Consider the following 16,696-nt stretch of genomic DNA (forward strand, 5'->3'; position numbering starts at 1 on the left):
TTGGTCCTTTCCTTCATATTGGCTCTTGTTAGTAGCCAATCTTAAGAGCTTTATACACCAGACTGAGTAATTATGTCCAAAAAACAGTAATTATCAATACATGTCTCATTCCACGCAGCTTTTAAATTCATGGTAATGAGCTCTGTCGTTGACTGCACAAGACTGACAGCCAGTTTTGAAGTTTTGCCATCGTTTTACAGTGTGCTGCCTAGGCTCTGCCTGCCTCTCCCAGAGCACTGCTTTCAAGAACTCTTGCTCCGCAGCATTCCGGAGACTCGCTCTGCCCACTCTGGTGTGAACAGAACAAGAAGCTACAAGCAGCAGCAGCAGCAGGGCAACCAGCATAGTGGCTGCTTCTCTGAGTGTGACTTTCTTCTCACTATCCATCCTGTCCATCAGGAACAAATTAAAAAGTCCCACAGCAACTTGGGACGTGAGCAGGATGGTTTTGCTGAGGGAATTGTACCACACACACCAGGGCAGCCAGTCTGCTCAGTGAAGCCCACTGGCCCTGTGGGAACTCACAGAATCCTTCCCAAGCTCCCGAGAGTCAGCTTCAGCTGGCAGCTTTCTTTCTGTTTTCTGTCTCACCTGGCTTGAGCTTCTAGGACTGCACTCAGGGGTTTTTGATAGTGCCTAAGTCATTTCTCTCCTTATGATTGCAGGTTGAAGTCTTGGCCTCGGAGGATGCCGCCTTTGGACTCAAGGTGTGTGGCCTAGTGTGGTCGATCATGCAGGTCCTGCCCCCGTTCCCTAGGGAGGTGCAGGGCTTTGACGCTCTAACCAAACACAGAGGTCAACAAAGCACCCGTTTAAATGATCACTTAGGCTGTGTGTTGAGATTAGAGCCAGGAACCCAGAGTCTTGGGTAGCAGTGGTTGGCCCCGAATTTGCTTTAGCCCCAGAATAAGGTTTTCTGACACCCTACCTCATTGTCAGCTCCCATTTTGGGAACCGAATAAATGTGGAACTGACTGTTAGCCTGCTGCACTGGACTTAGAGCCCCTGCTTTGATGACCGACTGATTTCTCATCTCTTCTAAATTAATTCAGTAGCTCAGCCTCTTCCCAGAAGGAGCATGGTTGGTTGGCAAAGGCCTGTAAACAGAAGAGTTGTCCAGGAGTGGGTTTTAGTGGCTGCTGCACCCATGCTCTGGGCAGAGGGAGTGTGTGTGAGCAGAGCAAAGGGCAGAGCAAACGGTGGCTGGGCCTGGCTGAGCTTTGAAGGCCTGGACTGTTCAGAGGCTAGCGGAGCGAGGAGGTAGGGGAGCTGCTGTGTGCCAGGACCATGGCAAGATTTTTATCTCATGTATATAAACAAAGACCACATGTAGAGCAGCCCATGGTCGTTTCTGCAGGAGTCCATGGGGTAGAGTAGGTACCACTGAAGATCGAGGTTGCCGGGAACCATAGGCTGGGTGGCTCTCACCTGGCTCCTTTCTACTCTACATCTTCAGGGTCACATTAAAAATTGGTTCCATTCGTGTTTTTTCTGCTTGCCATTCAGTGTGCTCACAGGCTCATAACTATACCAATAAGGTGAGATGACCACCACCCTAAAGTAGTATTGGGGGCTATAAACTTACCAAGATTGTACATTATATATAAATTAATAATGTAATATATGTAAATATAAATTAATAATACATATATACTCTAAGTTTATGTGTTAAAAGCTTAATGTGTTTTTATGTTTCATGTCAGAAGTTATTAAATATTCTAATTCTGAACAGTTAATTCAGCATTTACAGTATTTAATACAAGATCATCATCTTCTGAATCTCTGGTTTTGTTTTTAATTCCCAGCATGCACGCTCAGTGTTCACTGCATACTTAATAAACCTGTGAACTTTCTCCAGAATCCACTGTGTATACATACGCAACAAAAGATGGAGGATTAGTGGCGTGCACATCTCTGATACACCGCCCCACTGGGCTGTGGCTTGGGGTGTGGAGTGTGTAGAACCAACCACCGTTCTGTTCTAACCCCAAATTCCATCAATAAGAACCTTTTCCTAGTGAACTGGTCCAGAGTTTTAGATGTTTTTTACTTTCTTAGGAAATTTTGTAGATTTTCATTTTTTACAGATATTTTCTGGAGCTCAGCAATTGAACCTCACCTCGAAAATTCATCTTTTTTTTTTTTTTTTAAGAAAATTTAGATATTCAGCACTAGTAACAACTAATGTGCCTTCCAATTGTAATTGCCAAGAAAAATAATTAAAATGTCCGCCCCACTTGTAGGTAATTCATCAGTGCTGCCTCTGCACAGGTGTGGCCTCCTCCAGGTCCTCAGCAGTGGGTCTGTCCCACATGTGTCTGGGTTTTCTTCTCTTTCCCTTTTTTCTTCATTTCATTCTTTGCTTTCAGTTATTCACCACTTGTATATTTTTCCTTATTGTAGGCCAAGCTAAAGTCTGTAAGCTTCACGTTAGTCCAGATGACTTGTCCTCAGTGTCCCCGGATAAACAGAGCGCTCTGGTGTCTGAATGTGGTGAATGTGCCTGGGGAAACCATTCCAGTCATACAGAACTAACCTGTTTGTTAGGGCTGACTGCATATTAGTGTTTCCACTCACAGACACCATACATAGACACACCCCACACATACAACATACAGACACAGACCACATGCACACATAACATACATACAGACATACAAAACACACGCACACGCATGCATTCCCCCACACACAGAGACACACACACACACCACATACCACTTTCCACACACACACACAAGGGAGTGATTATGCTGTTAGAAATGGGGGGGGGAAAAAGCTTTAAAATTGACCTGTTGCTTATGAGGAAAAATAGTAAACACATATCTAAGGGGAAACAGCTAATATGTCCCAGACCACTAGGTTTCAGTTTTCGGAAACGGGTCCAGCCATGTTGCCCTGGCCTCCAATTCCAGGACTTGTTGGAGCTTTTGCCTCAGCCCAGTAATGGGAGCTACAAATACCAAACTGTACTCGGCTTCATAAGGACTGTGAAAATCTGATCGCCCTGTGTCTAGTTCTTTCCAGTTGCAGGCCGTGTGTGCCCTTTGCTGTCTAGTGCTTATAGATGGCTAAGTTAAGGATTATAAAGCATCAGGTTTTTTCCTTCCATTCTGTAGAAGATAGCGATACCTGTTCCCCACCTCTCCTTTTATTAGGAGAATTACTAGAGACTTGGAGTGTGTAATTGCTTGCTCAAGTTCACACTGCTAATCAATAGCAGAGCTGGGATTTGAACCAGCAAGATCAAATCCAAAGCCCCTTTGTTTCTTCTTCTGGATGATGTCAGAATTGCTGTGGTGTGTGCAGTGCTGTCTGCCCACTCCTCCTTCCCATCTCCTTTTCGTCACCTCTGCTCCTACCCTTCCCTGCTGGCTGGGATTCCTCATGGCTTCCCCAACTCTGAACTCAGCAGAATGAGGCCTTGCCTGCACGGGCCTGAGTGTCCTGTCCTGGTTCAGTGCCTCCGGCTCCAGCAGTGCTTGGCTGATTCTCTTCCAGGCCATCATGCTTTGTTTTGCCCAGATGTTTCTTTCTCTCCACGTTGCAGAGCTCCAGCCTGGATTCGGCTGTCTTCCCCCTGCCAGGAACACGCCTCTCTCCAACTCTGGGCATTTGTTACGTTTAAGGCAGGAGCTCGCGGCCTGATTGGCGGGGCTCTCTCTGTAGCCCATTCAGGCTGGCCCTGAACTTGTGATTCTCCTCCTCTACCTTAGGCTCCCAGGTGCTGAGGCTACAGCCTTGAGCGTAGTCTTAGGGTCTCTCCTAATGAATGGGGTGCATCACAGTGAGGGAAGATGGGAACATCTCTTTCTTGTCTGATGTGATGTAGAGTCTACAGGAAACTCCGGTGCTCACTTGACGAAACAGTTTTAGGAACCCTGATGTGTTGTGGCTGTTATGTTTTTTTGCTTTGTTTTTTTTTTTTTAAGAAGAAGAAACAATTTTTTTAGTCCTTTCCTATGGTTCTTAATATGAACAATTATAAACATTATATTTGGTGAGAACAGTTTAAAACATATCACAGGGGGCAGCAAGATGGCTCAGTGGGTAAAAACACATGCTGCCAAGCCTGAGGACCTGAGCTCCCTCTCTGCAAACCACATGGTAGAAGGAGAGAGCCAACTCTTTCACGATAGATAAAGGCTATTTTGCAAACAACCTATATTTTACGTCCTTCATGTACAAGACAATGTTATAACGGAATAGGTAAGTGTCCCAGGTGAGAGAAGGCGGCAGAGAAAGCTCCCCTCTGCGTGGCCCCTGGTCCAGCAACCAGGGTAAGGATGGGAAAATAACAAATAAAATGCTGATCATAAGAATAAGCATACTGTGTGGGTGGTAAAAAGAGCTGGAAGTGGTGTGATTGAGGCCCTTGTGGTACCCCACAAGGTGTTGGGGTACCTTGCCATGTCTCCTTATGGCTACGGCCCTCTTTGGGGGAGAGTTTTACAGTCTCCTCTGAAGCCCAGAGTGAGTTTCAGGTTGCATTCTGTGTGATGTACTTCTGCCTGCACCTCTGCATTTCCGGCCCCAGCTCTCCCTGGAGCCTTCTGTAGTCTCCAGTGTTAACACTGCTGTTGGTCCCAGGGTCCTATTTTCTTATCTTCCTAAGACCTTCACATGACCATTCCTAGTAAGAGACTCTGCTGGTGTCATTATTTTCCTCTTAGTTTCATGAAATTCCTAGTGCTTGATGTATGCGCGCGCGCGCACACACACACACACACACACACACACACACACACACACACACACACTACTCCTTATCACCTCACTTTTTATATCATTTTGGCAATAATTTTTAGCACTTGTTTGGGGCACCTAAAATTGATTGCTGTGAAATGCAAAAGTCAAGTAAAGCTAGAATAACCAAGAATAGGGTTTTCAAGTAAATCTTGGACAGGATGACCCTCACGGGTTACTTTTTATGCACATCGGGTTGAATAGACATTAGAGAAAAAGATGACCTTTTAAGGTCAACTTGACCACCTTACATCCACCTAAAGACCTGGAGCATGGTGTCCCTTTGAGCTCATCCCTCCTTGCCCTTCTCCAGAGTGCTTTCCTTCCCCTCTGCACCTCAGTAAGCTCCTCTCCAGCCAGAGACCGCCCCCCCCCCCCATCTTCTGTAGTGCTTCTGCTTGGGTGGTGCCTCTGGGCCTGTAGCCCCCACTGCCTTTCCAGCTCACTTGGAATTTCTCCTGAGCCAACCCTTCTTTTCATCGTCTTGTGTACAGCAGAGATGGCATGATGTGGCCTGGCCCAGTTCTATTATGTGGCCTTTTGTTCCCAGCAAGATGGTTCACTTAGAGACTTCATTTTGTTTCTTTCTTTCTATTCATGTTGGCTCGTGGGTAACAGTAAGTGCGTGTTAATGATTACTCAAGAGGTCTAATTGTGTAATGGTTGTGATTGCTGAGAGTGAAAGCCTTGTTGATGCTGGCATGACACCGCTACATTCCGTCTCACTGTCCTCCCATTATCTGGGTCAGGACAGAGTGAGGCACTTTTCACTTGCGCTTCAGAGCCCACTAGAAGGAAGGCTAGCCCACTGGGTGTTTGCTGAGCTGGTGAGTGAGGATAGCTGACACTAAGGGATAACTGCTTGTGGTTTATCGTGCTTAATTTAAGTGCACTCGTAGTCAAGTTCTGCAGTAGTATTTATCGACCCCGATCTGTTCCCTTCTCCTGCTTCCACTCATGACTGTGTGGCTGTGCGTGTTCTGTGTTCACCATAGGAATGCAGGCACAGGAACAACAAACTCAACAGAATCTGCTGCTTGTTTCTGCAGAACAGAATGGGATTCCATGTTTCTCTTAACAGCTACAAGTAGCAAAGGGATTCATCTGTAAAATTCACACCAAATAGAAGTGAGCTTTAGTGTGTTTTGCAAAATAAGGTATTTTTAATTGTGAAAATCTGCAGATGCTAGAGATTGTATTTGCCCACAATCAAGTCACTTTTAGGCTTATTTCAACTTGGACATCATAAACTATTCGGGAAACAATCTATTTTACCTCCTTCATGTACAAGACGATGTTATAACGGGACAGGTAAATGTCACAGGTGACGAGAAGGCAACAGTGGCAGCTCCCCTCTGCTTGGCCTCTGGTCCAGCAACCACGGGAAGGACGAGGTGAAGCAAATATGCTTGCTCTTCTGACGAGTGCAGCTAGAACTCATAAGAAGTCCTCTTCTCCAGCTTTCTGGATTATAAGCGTCTTGGAAGGACCACTCTGCACTCTGTGCATTTGGACTGTGGATCTATGAATTAATCACTCACTTGTAGCCATGTAAATTCCAATTAATACAATATAACTAAAATCAAAGATCATCCCCTGAGTTTGCCAGCAGCATTTCAGTAGCCAGCCTGCCAGAGGTGGCCACAGAGAACATAGCCATGGTCGGTGAGCAAATGCTATCGGCCAACTCACTCCCAAAGTGAAGGTCCCAGATCATTTCTGTGACACTTAGACACAACATACTTCACAGAAGAGCCAATGAGTAACAACTGGGCATGAGAAGATAAGCAGAGGACTAACAGACTCCAAGGGTGGAGCAAGATGCTGGGAAGCAGAGTAGATGCTGCTCTGGCAAAGAATACAAGCATAGTTGGATTGGTGCTGCTGTCAGCCACCAGTGGGACAAGAACTGTGTCTCTTAGGCCACAGGTGCAGCATTGCTGGTTTAGAGTGGTTGGTTAAAGATAGTAAGATTCTGGGTATTGTTGCATTCAATTGCAGAGTACACCGGTCTGTAAAATGAAAACGGCTATGCTTTCACTTTCTTTGAAGTTACATTAGTATCGACTCTTCCACACTCTTGCTGTCTTCTCTAGTGAAGTTCCTGGATGACTGTGGATGTGACTAAGTCAGAGGAGTGGTTAAGGTAACGATGCCATTGAAATCTAGCCGCACGCACTTTGCTTTCGAAGTTCTTACATGTTCCCAGAGCTCAGTAAGAAGGGTTGGCTTTGGTGGTTTTTAGTTTAACTGAAATGCTGACATCTGCTAGAAATTGTATCAAGACAGAGAACTAAGTTTGTTCCTTGTTTTTTTGGTCATCAAGCCCAGTGTAAAATGATAAAATGCATGAGTAAAGCAAACAGCTTCACTGTTGCCGGGAAACCAGACCTCCATGGGCCCTGAGCATCCTCAGCATCCTGTGGTCCCTGACTTGTGCTTTGGTTCCTAGCTTCTGCCATCTGCTGACAGCCCACACACTTACAGCTTGAGTTACTGCTACTGTCAGGTAGGGAAGGTCTGGGGTGTGCTTTGTTCATGTTTACCTACAGCATTTCGAGGCAGCATTATGTTTAACCTCTCATTGGGGGCTCTTTTAGACTATTTTTAACTTTGGCTTTATAGGAAGACACGAATAATAAAACTTAGAAAAAAATTACAAGATTGTGAGAACCGAACTTTTTAAAATTCAGAGGGTAAGGGACACTTTTGTTAGAAAGTGGGTTTGTTTTGTTTTGTTTTGTTTTGTTTTTGAGATAAGGTCTCATGATGTAGCCCTGGCTTTTCAGACCAGGCTGGCCTCGACCTAGCAGGCCATCTTTCTGCCTCTGCCTCCCAAGCGCTGGGATGACACCTGGCTGTGAGGTCTTAAGTGGCATGATGAGGGGGTCCCTGAAAGGCTTGTATTAAATATGGAGCAGAGATTTTTGTCTGCTAGCTCACAATAAAGACTACTTGTCTAGGAGTTGAGTTCTGTCCCCTCTCTCATTCAAGGAAGTCAGGTAAAAAGAGACAAATATAGGAATTTTGTTTTCTGCCACCTTTGTCTCCTTTTTCACATTTTTAAAAGCTGCCTTGACTGACTCTAGAGTCTTGGTCAGTTATTTCTCATTTTCTCAAAGAGGAATAGGAACCAAAAATATTAATCTCAAATTTTCTGCCCTGAGGAAGGCTGGGAGGTACAGGCACTTACTTTATGCCCTCTCTGGTAACAAAATAGGACAAGAACCCACGTCCCTGCTCCCAGGCAAATGTTTTTATGAAACTAGAACAGTGTTAGTCCTCCAAGCCCAGGGTCTGCATGTTACAGTGAGTCTTACAGGATTGTCAGCTTCACAGTGTAAAAACAGTCCAGGGTTGGTATTTTGACAGGCTTCGTCTAGTGTATTTAAGCTTCCCATAAATGATTTAGACCTAGTGAATGGTGGGATAATTGTTTTAAATTGCTCATCCCAGATATGTGGGCAATTTTTTTTTTAAGTACTGCAGCATCACAAGTTGTGTGTAGAGTTGACATGGCAGGAAACCACCCAGTACATGGCTTAAGCTAGTCAGAGATGTGCACTGTTTCTAGAATATCTGTCCACAATATACAAGAAACTAGAGCTAGCATGACCAAGTGGCTCTTGGTGTGGTGGGCGTTTCTTTCTGGGAGGATTTAATTCCCTGATGTGGTAGATGGCAGGCACTGGATAGATGGGCCAATTGCTCAGTACCTGTCCTGAGTCTGAGGAGTACCACGATGATGCAAATGTGCCTCTGACCAGTGATGGTAATGCACAGAGTGAGCCGAGGGTCCCGTGATTCAGAACAGTTCGTGCCTACTTGGTCATACTCTATCCAGTTTTGTTTTTAAAAAATAAAAGCTAGGAACTCAACATGCCTTCAGGAGCTGTGGTTTTCAAAGGAGACCTTTTTCATGGGCAGTGAGTGATGGTGGACCGTTTGGAGGCTAACGGACTGTCTTTCTCTGGGGACATGATCTTGGCAGTGCTTTTTGAGGGCTTAATTTTCTAGTAAAAATAAAAACACATATATTCCTCCAAACATGTATTCGTCGGTCTTGCTTATGGACAATTGGAGGCAGGTTTCAGGGGCCTCTAACAGCTTTGCTGTAACCATACCCACAGTCGGCAGGCTGCGACAGACTTGCTCGGTAGAAGGAAGGACAGACCCTGTGGAAGATTCGCACCAATTCTGATTGTTCATCTTTTAGCTTCTCTACTGCCCAGCTGAAACCAGCTCTGTTTCTGCGGATGGTGAAGGCCCTTCCCCGCCCTTCCCTATGAATTAGCTTTGGCTTCTTCCCAAGCTCTGTCAGTTTTCTCAAGTCAGTTGAGAATGTCAAAGTGGCTGGTGTTGAAAGAGCCATTATGTTGGAGAAGCTCAAAGCCAAGTAGCACAGTTACGTGAGTTAAAGACTGTATTAGTGGCTGGTTTTCGAAAGTCAGATTCAAGTAGGCTTAGGAATGGCTTGTTGAATTAGTATTTATATGTCAGATGTGCCTCTGATAAATCCTTATATTATTCCAAATAATAAGTAAAACTATCATTTTCAACTGAAGTACTGTCTCCTGTGGGGGCACACTTCAGAGACAGGCCAGTGAAGTCCTTGAGGTGATAATACAAGAATATTTTATAATGAACATTAAGATGCACATGGACGCGAGAAAAGGTCTGAGGACTGTTTCTCTACTTCTGCTTTTATTCTTTCAGCAGTTGGCTTCTGCATCTTGTATGATTGCTGAAGTCTGTTCATGCATGGAAGGGGCTGGACTGTGTCACAAAAGTAGCCTTGTCCGCCTTGTTGTCATAATAGCCTGTATCTCACTGAGATCTGATGCACCCTGACTACCACTGACTGACCTGTGAGACCAAAGGTTTCACCATCGCTAACTCGACCATCTTCCCACAGGGAGAGCCAGTGGGTGTGTGTTCCATGTGTCAGGACACCAAGGACAACAACTTAGCTGTGGCCTTCCTTGTGTAGATGCTCACTTCGCCGTTTGCAGTGTGAGAGCTCAGATGGATCTGTGAACATGAGTGAGGAGTGGGTAGGAGAGCAGAGAAGTCTGACATAGGTGGGCTTAGCTTTCTTATGGCACCGTGTGTTACACTATATAGGAGCCACTTTCTGTCCCTGCAGCTATGTTGGCTGTTACATCATTATCTGCGTGCTCCCCAGCAGGCCATGTTCTTTCTAAAAGAAATGCGCGCTTCCTCCATGTCTCCCACAAGAACTGCTTCTACTTCTTACCATGGGGAAAGGAGATGAAAATGAAAGAGTAAATAAATACATATTATTAATGTGAGAATTAAGTGTAGGCCTTGGATAGTCTATATTAGACATGAAAATGAACAAAAATTTAGGAAGTACTCTAAAAATTTGAACATCTTGGAATTTGTATGTGTTCACTGTGTCTTAAGTTTGATTCCTTGCCATGTATCCCAATGTTTATGCACCTTTTGCCTCATTGAGTTTTTAACCCCCTAACAAAGATCATCTTCAGTCATCTGAATGTGTGAATAATGCCTAATATTGAGAATTTTAGAGATTTATTTAATGTGATGCAACAAGAATAACAGCAGTTATCAGGCTTAAACACATATTACCTGTGATAAATATGTGATTTAGGAAGAAACTGAGAGATTTTGATTATCTGAGATACAAAAAGTATGGCTTTACTGCAGTTTTGACAGTAATAACCTTTATAAAAATTAATCTCGGGGGCTGGAGAGATGGCTCAGAGGTTAAGAGTACTGACTGCTCTTCCAAAGGTCCTGAGTTGAATTCCTAGCAACCACATGGTGGTTCACAACCATGTATAATGTAATCTAATGCCCTCTTCTGGTGTGCGGGTGTACGTGCAGACAGAGCACTATTACATAATAATAAATAAATCTTTTTTAAAAATTAATCGCAACCATGAATTAAAACACCTGATGACATCACACTTGTGAAATGAGTTTTGCTTTCTGAGCAATTGCGGAAACGTTTACAATGTGCTGTGTGGCAGCTTGTATGACCATCACTAGCCCAGGTAGTCACAGAACAGGCGTGCATGTCACACATCAGTTCTCTTGTGTACAGAGATTCGTAGAGAACTTGACCTCCCCAAAGGGTAAGTTCTGAAGGGAAGGAAATGGAGATCTGCCAGGCCTGTTGGCTGGAGTCATGGACAAGAGCAAGGCCTGTCTGAACTGCCACTCAGTTTTTATTCTGCGCGTTTGCAGGGCTGGTGATTAGAGTGGCTTTCGCCCAATTATGCTGTGATTATTCCGCTGCACTGTAATTGACTGGGGAGATATGCTAATACCTGTCATTTGGGATGATAAAAGATGAGCGGGGGACGCAATGCATTATTTAGCTGGCTGTGTGATAGATGAGGGATGCGCAGAGTGCTTTAATTGCTGAGAGGAGAGGTTAGGCTGAACGAACGGGTGAATTAGAAATGAGTTTTTTATGGCTTGTGGAAAAGCGAAATAAAGGAAGATGTGCCTTAAACTAATGCAGCAAATAGAAATGAGTACAAGGCGACTAGATCTTCCAGCATCTTGCTTTATCAATTTAAATACGAACAAAAATGTAGTTTAGTGTTCAGTACATTATAAGCAGAATGAGAATATACAAAACATTCTCTATTAAGCAAAAGCAATTGTAGAATCTCCGTTACCTTAGACGGCAATATTTGTGATTTGTGAACTCTTAAATTTACAGTTTCAGCTCCTGCTGAATGTAATATACAGCATTTCTGAATTCGCGTCTTTCGAATATCAGGCTCAAAGCTTCTACACTCTGTCCATCTATTTCTGAATCAGTGCAGGCCAGGAGACAAGAAGGAATATTTATGATACCAGAGAATGTAATAATATAATTAGAGTGTACAGATAATTCTTGAGTGACAGAGTTGGGGCACTCAGTGCTGTGTCCTCATGAGCCAGTTAGGTATTGGCATTTTCTGGAAAAACACAGGAAAGAGTGTAATTTCCCTTTTCATGCTGTTTCCCATTGTCACACCCATGGGTCGTTTCTGCCCACATTTCTTAAGAGTATCTAACTGTGCTATCTTGGTGCTTATGTGGTGACTTGTAGCATCTTGGTGTTTGCTTTGTTGAAGTCCTGACAGTAGGAAATGCTGTGGCAGATGCAGCCCGAGCAGCAGTTGCAGAAGTGGGTGGCTCAAAAGGAAGACAGGCCGTGCACACGCTGGCTTGGCAGAAATCCTGTAACGCACCAAACAACAGTGTGTGAGAATGTCCCCACCCCACACAAAACTGCTGCTTTACCCTGTGGATGAGCAGCAGGAATATTCCGGGAGGGGCTTAGCAGAGCCAGTGTCTCTGTGAAGTGAAGCTGGTGACATTAGTCCATGGTGGAATTCTCTCCAGCCAGCCAAGCCTCACCGTCTGCTGACTCAGCTGCACTGACCAAGAAGTAGCTTCAGAGCGGCGCGGCGGGGCTGCATAGAAACCATACACGGAAGCCGGTGCACATCCTGCCAGGCGACCATACTCCTCCAGCACAGCACTGCTCTTCCTGTCATCCTTTCTTCTTCCCTCCCTCCCTTCCTTTTTTCTTTTCTTTCTTCCTTCCTTTCTTTTTCGTTGTTGTTGCTGCTTGCTAGCTTGTCTTGTTTTTCACATTTGATCTGAAACAAAGTGAAGCTTCAATCTGGATGCTTTGTATTGGTGTCTTTGGGATTTCAAAACGGTCTCTCATAGCTAAGTAGCAGAACATTGTGAGAGAAAATAGAAAATATAAAGGAAACCAACATCTGGGTAGCCTCAAAGAATTCACGCTGAAATGTACAGAGCTAAGACAGACTGTAATTTATACCAAAAAGTGAAAGCTTGAGTTGAACCCAGTACAAGGACCACCTTTCAGAAAGCAAAGCCGCACAGCGAGCCTGGGAGCTGGGAATAGTGATCCATATTGGCTGTTCCTTCTAGTCAGTCACGTGTTTTCCTTTTGTACTCAGAAGACACACAAGCTGGTCTGGTGTCCCACCAGACCAAGTCTTCCCGCCAGGCAATTATTGAATTGCAACTTTGTGTCTTTACCAGTTTTTATGCTAACTATAGACTTTTATGAGTCTTCAGCTGGCAGAAGGCTTGCCTTGTTTTTATGTTAAAAAAACAAAATCTCACATTCTATAGCCTTTTGTTGTTCATTTGATGTAATATGTCTCATTATAAATTTGATTTATGGTTAAAGAACTGTATGTTGGGAACCACATGTTGTCACCATTCTTTGCCTTGGATTAAAAATTTCCCTTTGAAAAATGCTGGAAGGCCAATTAATCTCAACACTCGGGGAGGCAGAGGCAGGCGGATCTCTGTGAGTTCGAGGCTAGCCTGGTCTACAAAGTGAGTCCAGGACGGCCAGGGCTACAGAGAAACCCTGTCTCGGAAAAACTAAAGAGCAAGAACATGAAGCAGGTTCCTCACCTGAGGCAGCATAAGCGCAGCTCCCTCGGCGTCCCGGTGTCTGGCTGCGCAGTTGGAGGGCATTGTTGTTGTTTGCCTTGTTTAGAAGGGGTTTGGGCTAATAGGTTTTTTTTTTTTTTTTCTTAATGTGTGGGTGTATTACTCTCTATAGAGGCTCCATCTCAAGCTGGGATTTAAAGCCAGCTGCAGCGAACCTGAGGAGGTAGGCAGCCCCTTCGGCCACATCACAAACTAGGAACTGGGTCTCATGAGAGGATGCTAAGGAGGGGGGAGGGGTGCCCTTCCTTCTCTGCTGGGGCTGAAGTGGCTCCTGCCTAAAGGGCTGGAGTAGAATGTAGCAGTGGAAGAGAGAGAAGAACAGCCTGTCCTTTCCCACAGGGCATGGCAGGCATTGGTGCTGGGTGGTCAGGTACCTAAGCAGTTCTTCTAGCAAGTCATTTCTGCTTTGTGGCCAAATCAGAAACGTTAGCACAATGCTCTGGTTTTTTGTTTGTTTCTTTTCTTTTCTTTCTTTTTTTTTTTTTTTTTTTTTCATTTTTAATGTCCCTGTGTTGTGGGCCAGGTTGCCAGTGCCTGCTGCATCTTTTGCTCAGGATCTCAAAAAGTAGCTCCAACAGGACCATTGAGGTTGGGTTTTCATCACTGGTTGCCAGAACCTGCCTGTGTGTGGCTGCAATTCCAAAACTCTCAAGTTCTTGTGGGAGGCCAGCCAGGGTCCGTACTCAGCTCTTGGAGATCTGCGGCTAGCTCTCCGCCACCTGCTAGCTCCATCTGATGGTCCAGCATGAGATTTGCTTCATGTCCCACCCACCTTTTATAAAGCTTTGCCTCATTAGACCAGGACCATCCAGGACAATATGCTGTTGTTAACTAAGAGCCAACTGATTAGGACCTTAGTTACACAGGTCCTGGACAGCTTTGTTCACACTGGGGTCTGTTGGACTCCTGTGAAGTGCTCCATCTGACCCACGGTGCTCTGAGGCTCTGTTCTTAGTGCTCCAGTGGCCTTGCTTTCTTCTTCCGGTGACTGTGTTTGGTGAACTCTGGAGTCTGCACAGTCCAGCCAGGAGGAGAAATTTAAATGTGCTTAACCCTGGTCAGAGCTTCTCAACCTGTGGGTCAACACCCCCTCAGGTCACATCAATTCATAACAGTAGCAAAATCATTTATGAAGTAGCAACGAAGTAATGTTATTGTTGGGTCATCACATTGTGAGGAACTGCTGCTGTGGAGACTTAAGATGCTAAAAAAGAAAGGTGTTGTTTGTTTGTTTTTAATCATTATTTTGATTTTCACTTTTTGAATATAAAAAGAGATAATAAAATTCAATTTTTAAAACATTCTATTAATTATTAAGATATTCTGTAAGTTCTGTGAATAAACCCCACATATAATTTTATATATATATATATATTTTTTTTTTTTTTTAAACCACTTTTTTGTCTTCTTAAAACTCAGAGCAACTTTTCCTTGTAAAATTCTGTGCTGAGATGTGGTGACTTTGCCTTGGTAGCCTGTCTCCTTCCAGAGTACCCTAAGGGAAAACCGTTATTTGAAATAGGATTTCTATGTGCACAATTTTAGCCCTTCTGGGGAGGAATCCCACTGAGCCAAATGTGTAACTAGGAAGACCCAAGGTAGGTCTAACGATATTTTTTTAATTACTCATGTTTGGAAAATGTGTCAAAAAATGTAAATGTAATAGTTACTGCGCTTGATTCTCAGATCAAAAGAAAAGCTTAGAAGGATTGACTTCAGACAGGGCTGGAGCACAAACAGCTCACTCTGTGACTGGCAGGGATGGTTTTTGACTTCTAAATGAACTTCTAATGTCAGCATGTATTGTTTTTCTTTTTCTTTTTTTCTCTCAGAACTTTTTGATTTTTAATGGTATATTTTATGGATCTAGCCGTCTCTGGGAGTCTGCAATTACAAGATGAAGTCTGTTACTACCAGCGAGCTGCTAGTTCCCTCAGGGTGAAGTCTCTGGTGCCCACCCTCACCCTCCTTACACTAAGGCCTCCCTGTCTCCAGCCAGCTCTGCTGTGCTGGGCTCAGGTGGGACTTTTCTCTGAAGCAGTATGGGCAGCCCCTCCCTCAGCCAACTGTGGGCTTTCTATTCCTGACCCTTGTCGCTGCTCAGGGCAAGCACCCTGCTCAGGGGACAATGCCTGTGGCTGGGTTGCCCCTGCTTTCCCTGCTGGGGACACTGCAGTGCAATTTGAACTGTGAGGCCAGGTCAGACCAGCTGTAATAGGGCCCCTGTGATATCCTGAAGGTGCTAAGGAGAGTGCACAGTGTGGTCTCAGGCTGGGAGGCATTGAAGGGGCTCTGACTCCATCCAGTAGTCTCACTGGTAGTCGGAACAAAGAAAGAAACTTGGTGTTTGTATGAAAGACTTGGGGGATGGGCAGGTGGCTCTGGGGTTTCAGTAAGATGCTGTGACCAAAGGTGCATCTCTCAAAAAATGTGTCTCTCAAAAAATAGAAGTTGGTTCACTTGTTAATACTGTGTGGTATCCATTGGCATTCAAATAACCCTGGAGGTGATGCTGATAATGTGCTGTTGGGGTTTTTAGGAACAAATGAGAAAACAGGAAAGTTGTCTTTAGAAATTGGCGGTTGTGTTTGGGTTTGGATGAAGAATCAGCTAAGCTGTATCATTGGTTTCTTCTACGGGGATGATGTAGAAACTCGTTTGTGCTTGCTTCCCTGCCTTAACCTCTCACCACATAGTGAACTCATCGGGGAAATATTCAGTGGGATGCAGAGAGTCTGAGGTTTGTTAAGAATGGATTTGGCTTCTTCGTGGAGATAGGTGAAAGAAAGTATGTTTCGTCCGTTACAGACATTTTCTGGGACTAGCTCATGCAGCATTTAATTCCTTTCAGTCAGGCAGGTCCTTTGAACAGCAATGGGTTTAGGTTGATCAGCAAGGGCCTCGGTGGCCCTTTATTTCCTTAACCCTCCTTTTCCACTGCAAGCTTAAGCAGTATCCTGGAAGGCTCCCGTGGGGACAGATGGTGGTGGCAGTGGTGGGCGTGTGCCCGTGGGCTGTTGAGGACTGGTGGTTCTGTTTCTCTTCTTATGGTTCCAGACTCCCAGGCGCTTTCTACTGTCAGCGAGATACTGTTGGTCTGAGGGAGAGCTAGGAGCGTTGCCATTCATTTGGTGTGGTGGTTAATCAGCCTCTGCCCTCCGCTCATCAGCATCCAACCTTTCCAGGAGAGTCAGGTCTGTGGGCAGCATGTCAAGAGGAAGTGGATTATTCCTGGCAGGGCTCTTGAGTTTCTAATTACCAGATTCTGGCTTAATTGCAATTACCTGGACACGCAGGCAGGGTGAACTTTTGGAAAAGAATGTAATCGGTGAAGGAAGAACTTTGCTGCCCGCTCCCTGTCCAGATACCAGCACTAAACAAAGCTAGAACCCGCCCTTTAAGAAGACCCGAGAACAACTCTCAGCTTTGCATTCAGACCAAAGGTGCCCAGTTTTGTGCACAG

The 16,696-nt window shown here is 44.8% G+C and overlaps 1 protein-coding gene across 7 annotated transcripts in view; it reads left to right on the forward strand.

The window, feature by feature from the left end:
* The window catches only part of Arid1b (AT-rich interaction domain 1B), a 353,377-nt gene that overhangs the window by 206,763 nt on the left and 129,918 nt on the right, over positions 1-16,696 (forward strand). For 5 of the 7 annotated variants that reach the window (XM_051164663.1, XM_051164660.1, XM_051164658.1 and 2 more), the window contains exon 5: positions 666-707. The exons of the other annotated variants lie outside the window; for them this stretch is intronic. In XM_051164663.1, the coding sequence (XP_051020620.1) occupies positions 666-707 (42 nt within the window). The remainder of the gene's footprint in view (positions 1-665; positions 708-16,696) is intronic. 7 annotated transcript variants of the gene reach the window in all.

Source organism: Acomys russatus, chromosome 21, assembly GCF_903995435.1.
Source record: "Acomys russatus chromosome 21, mAcoRus1.1, whole genome shotgun sequence".
Taxonomy (NCBI): Eukaryota; Metazoa; Chordata; class Mammalia; order Rodentia; family Muridae; genus Acomys; species Acomys russatus.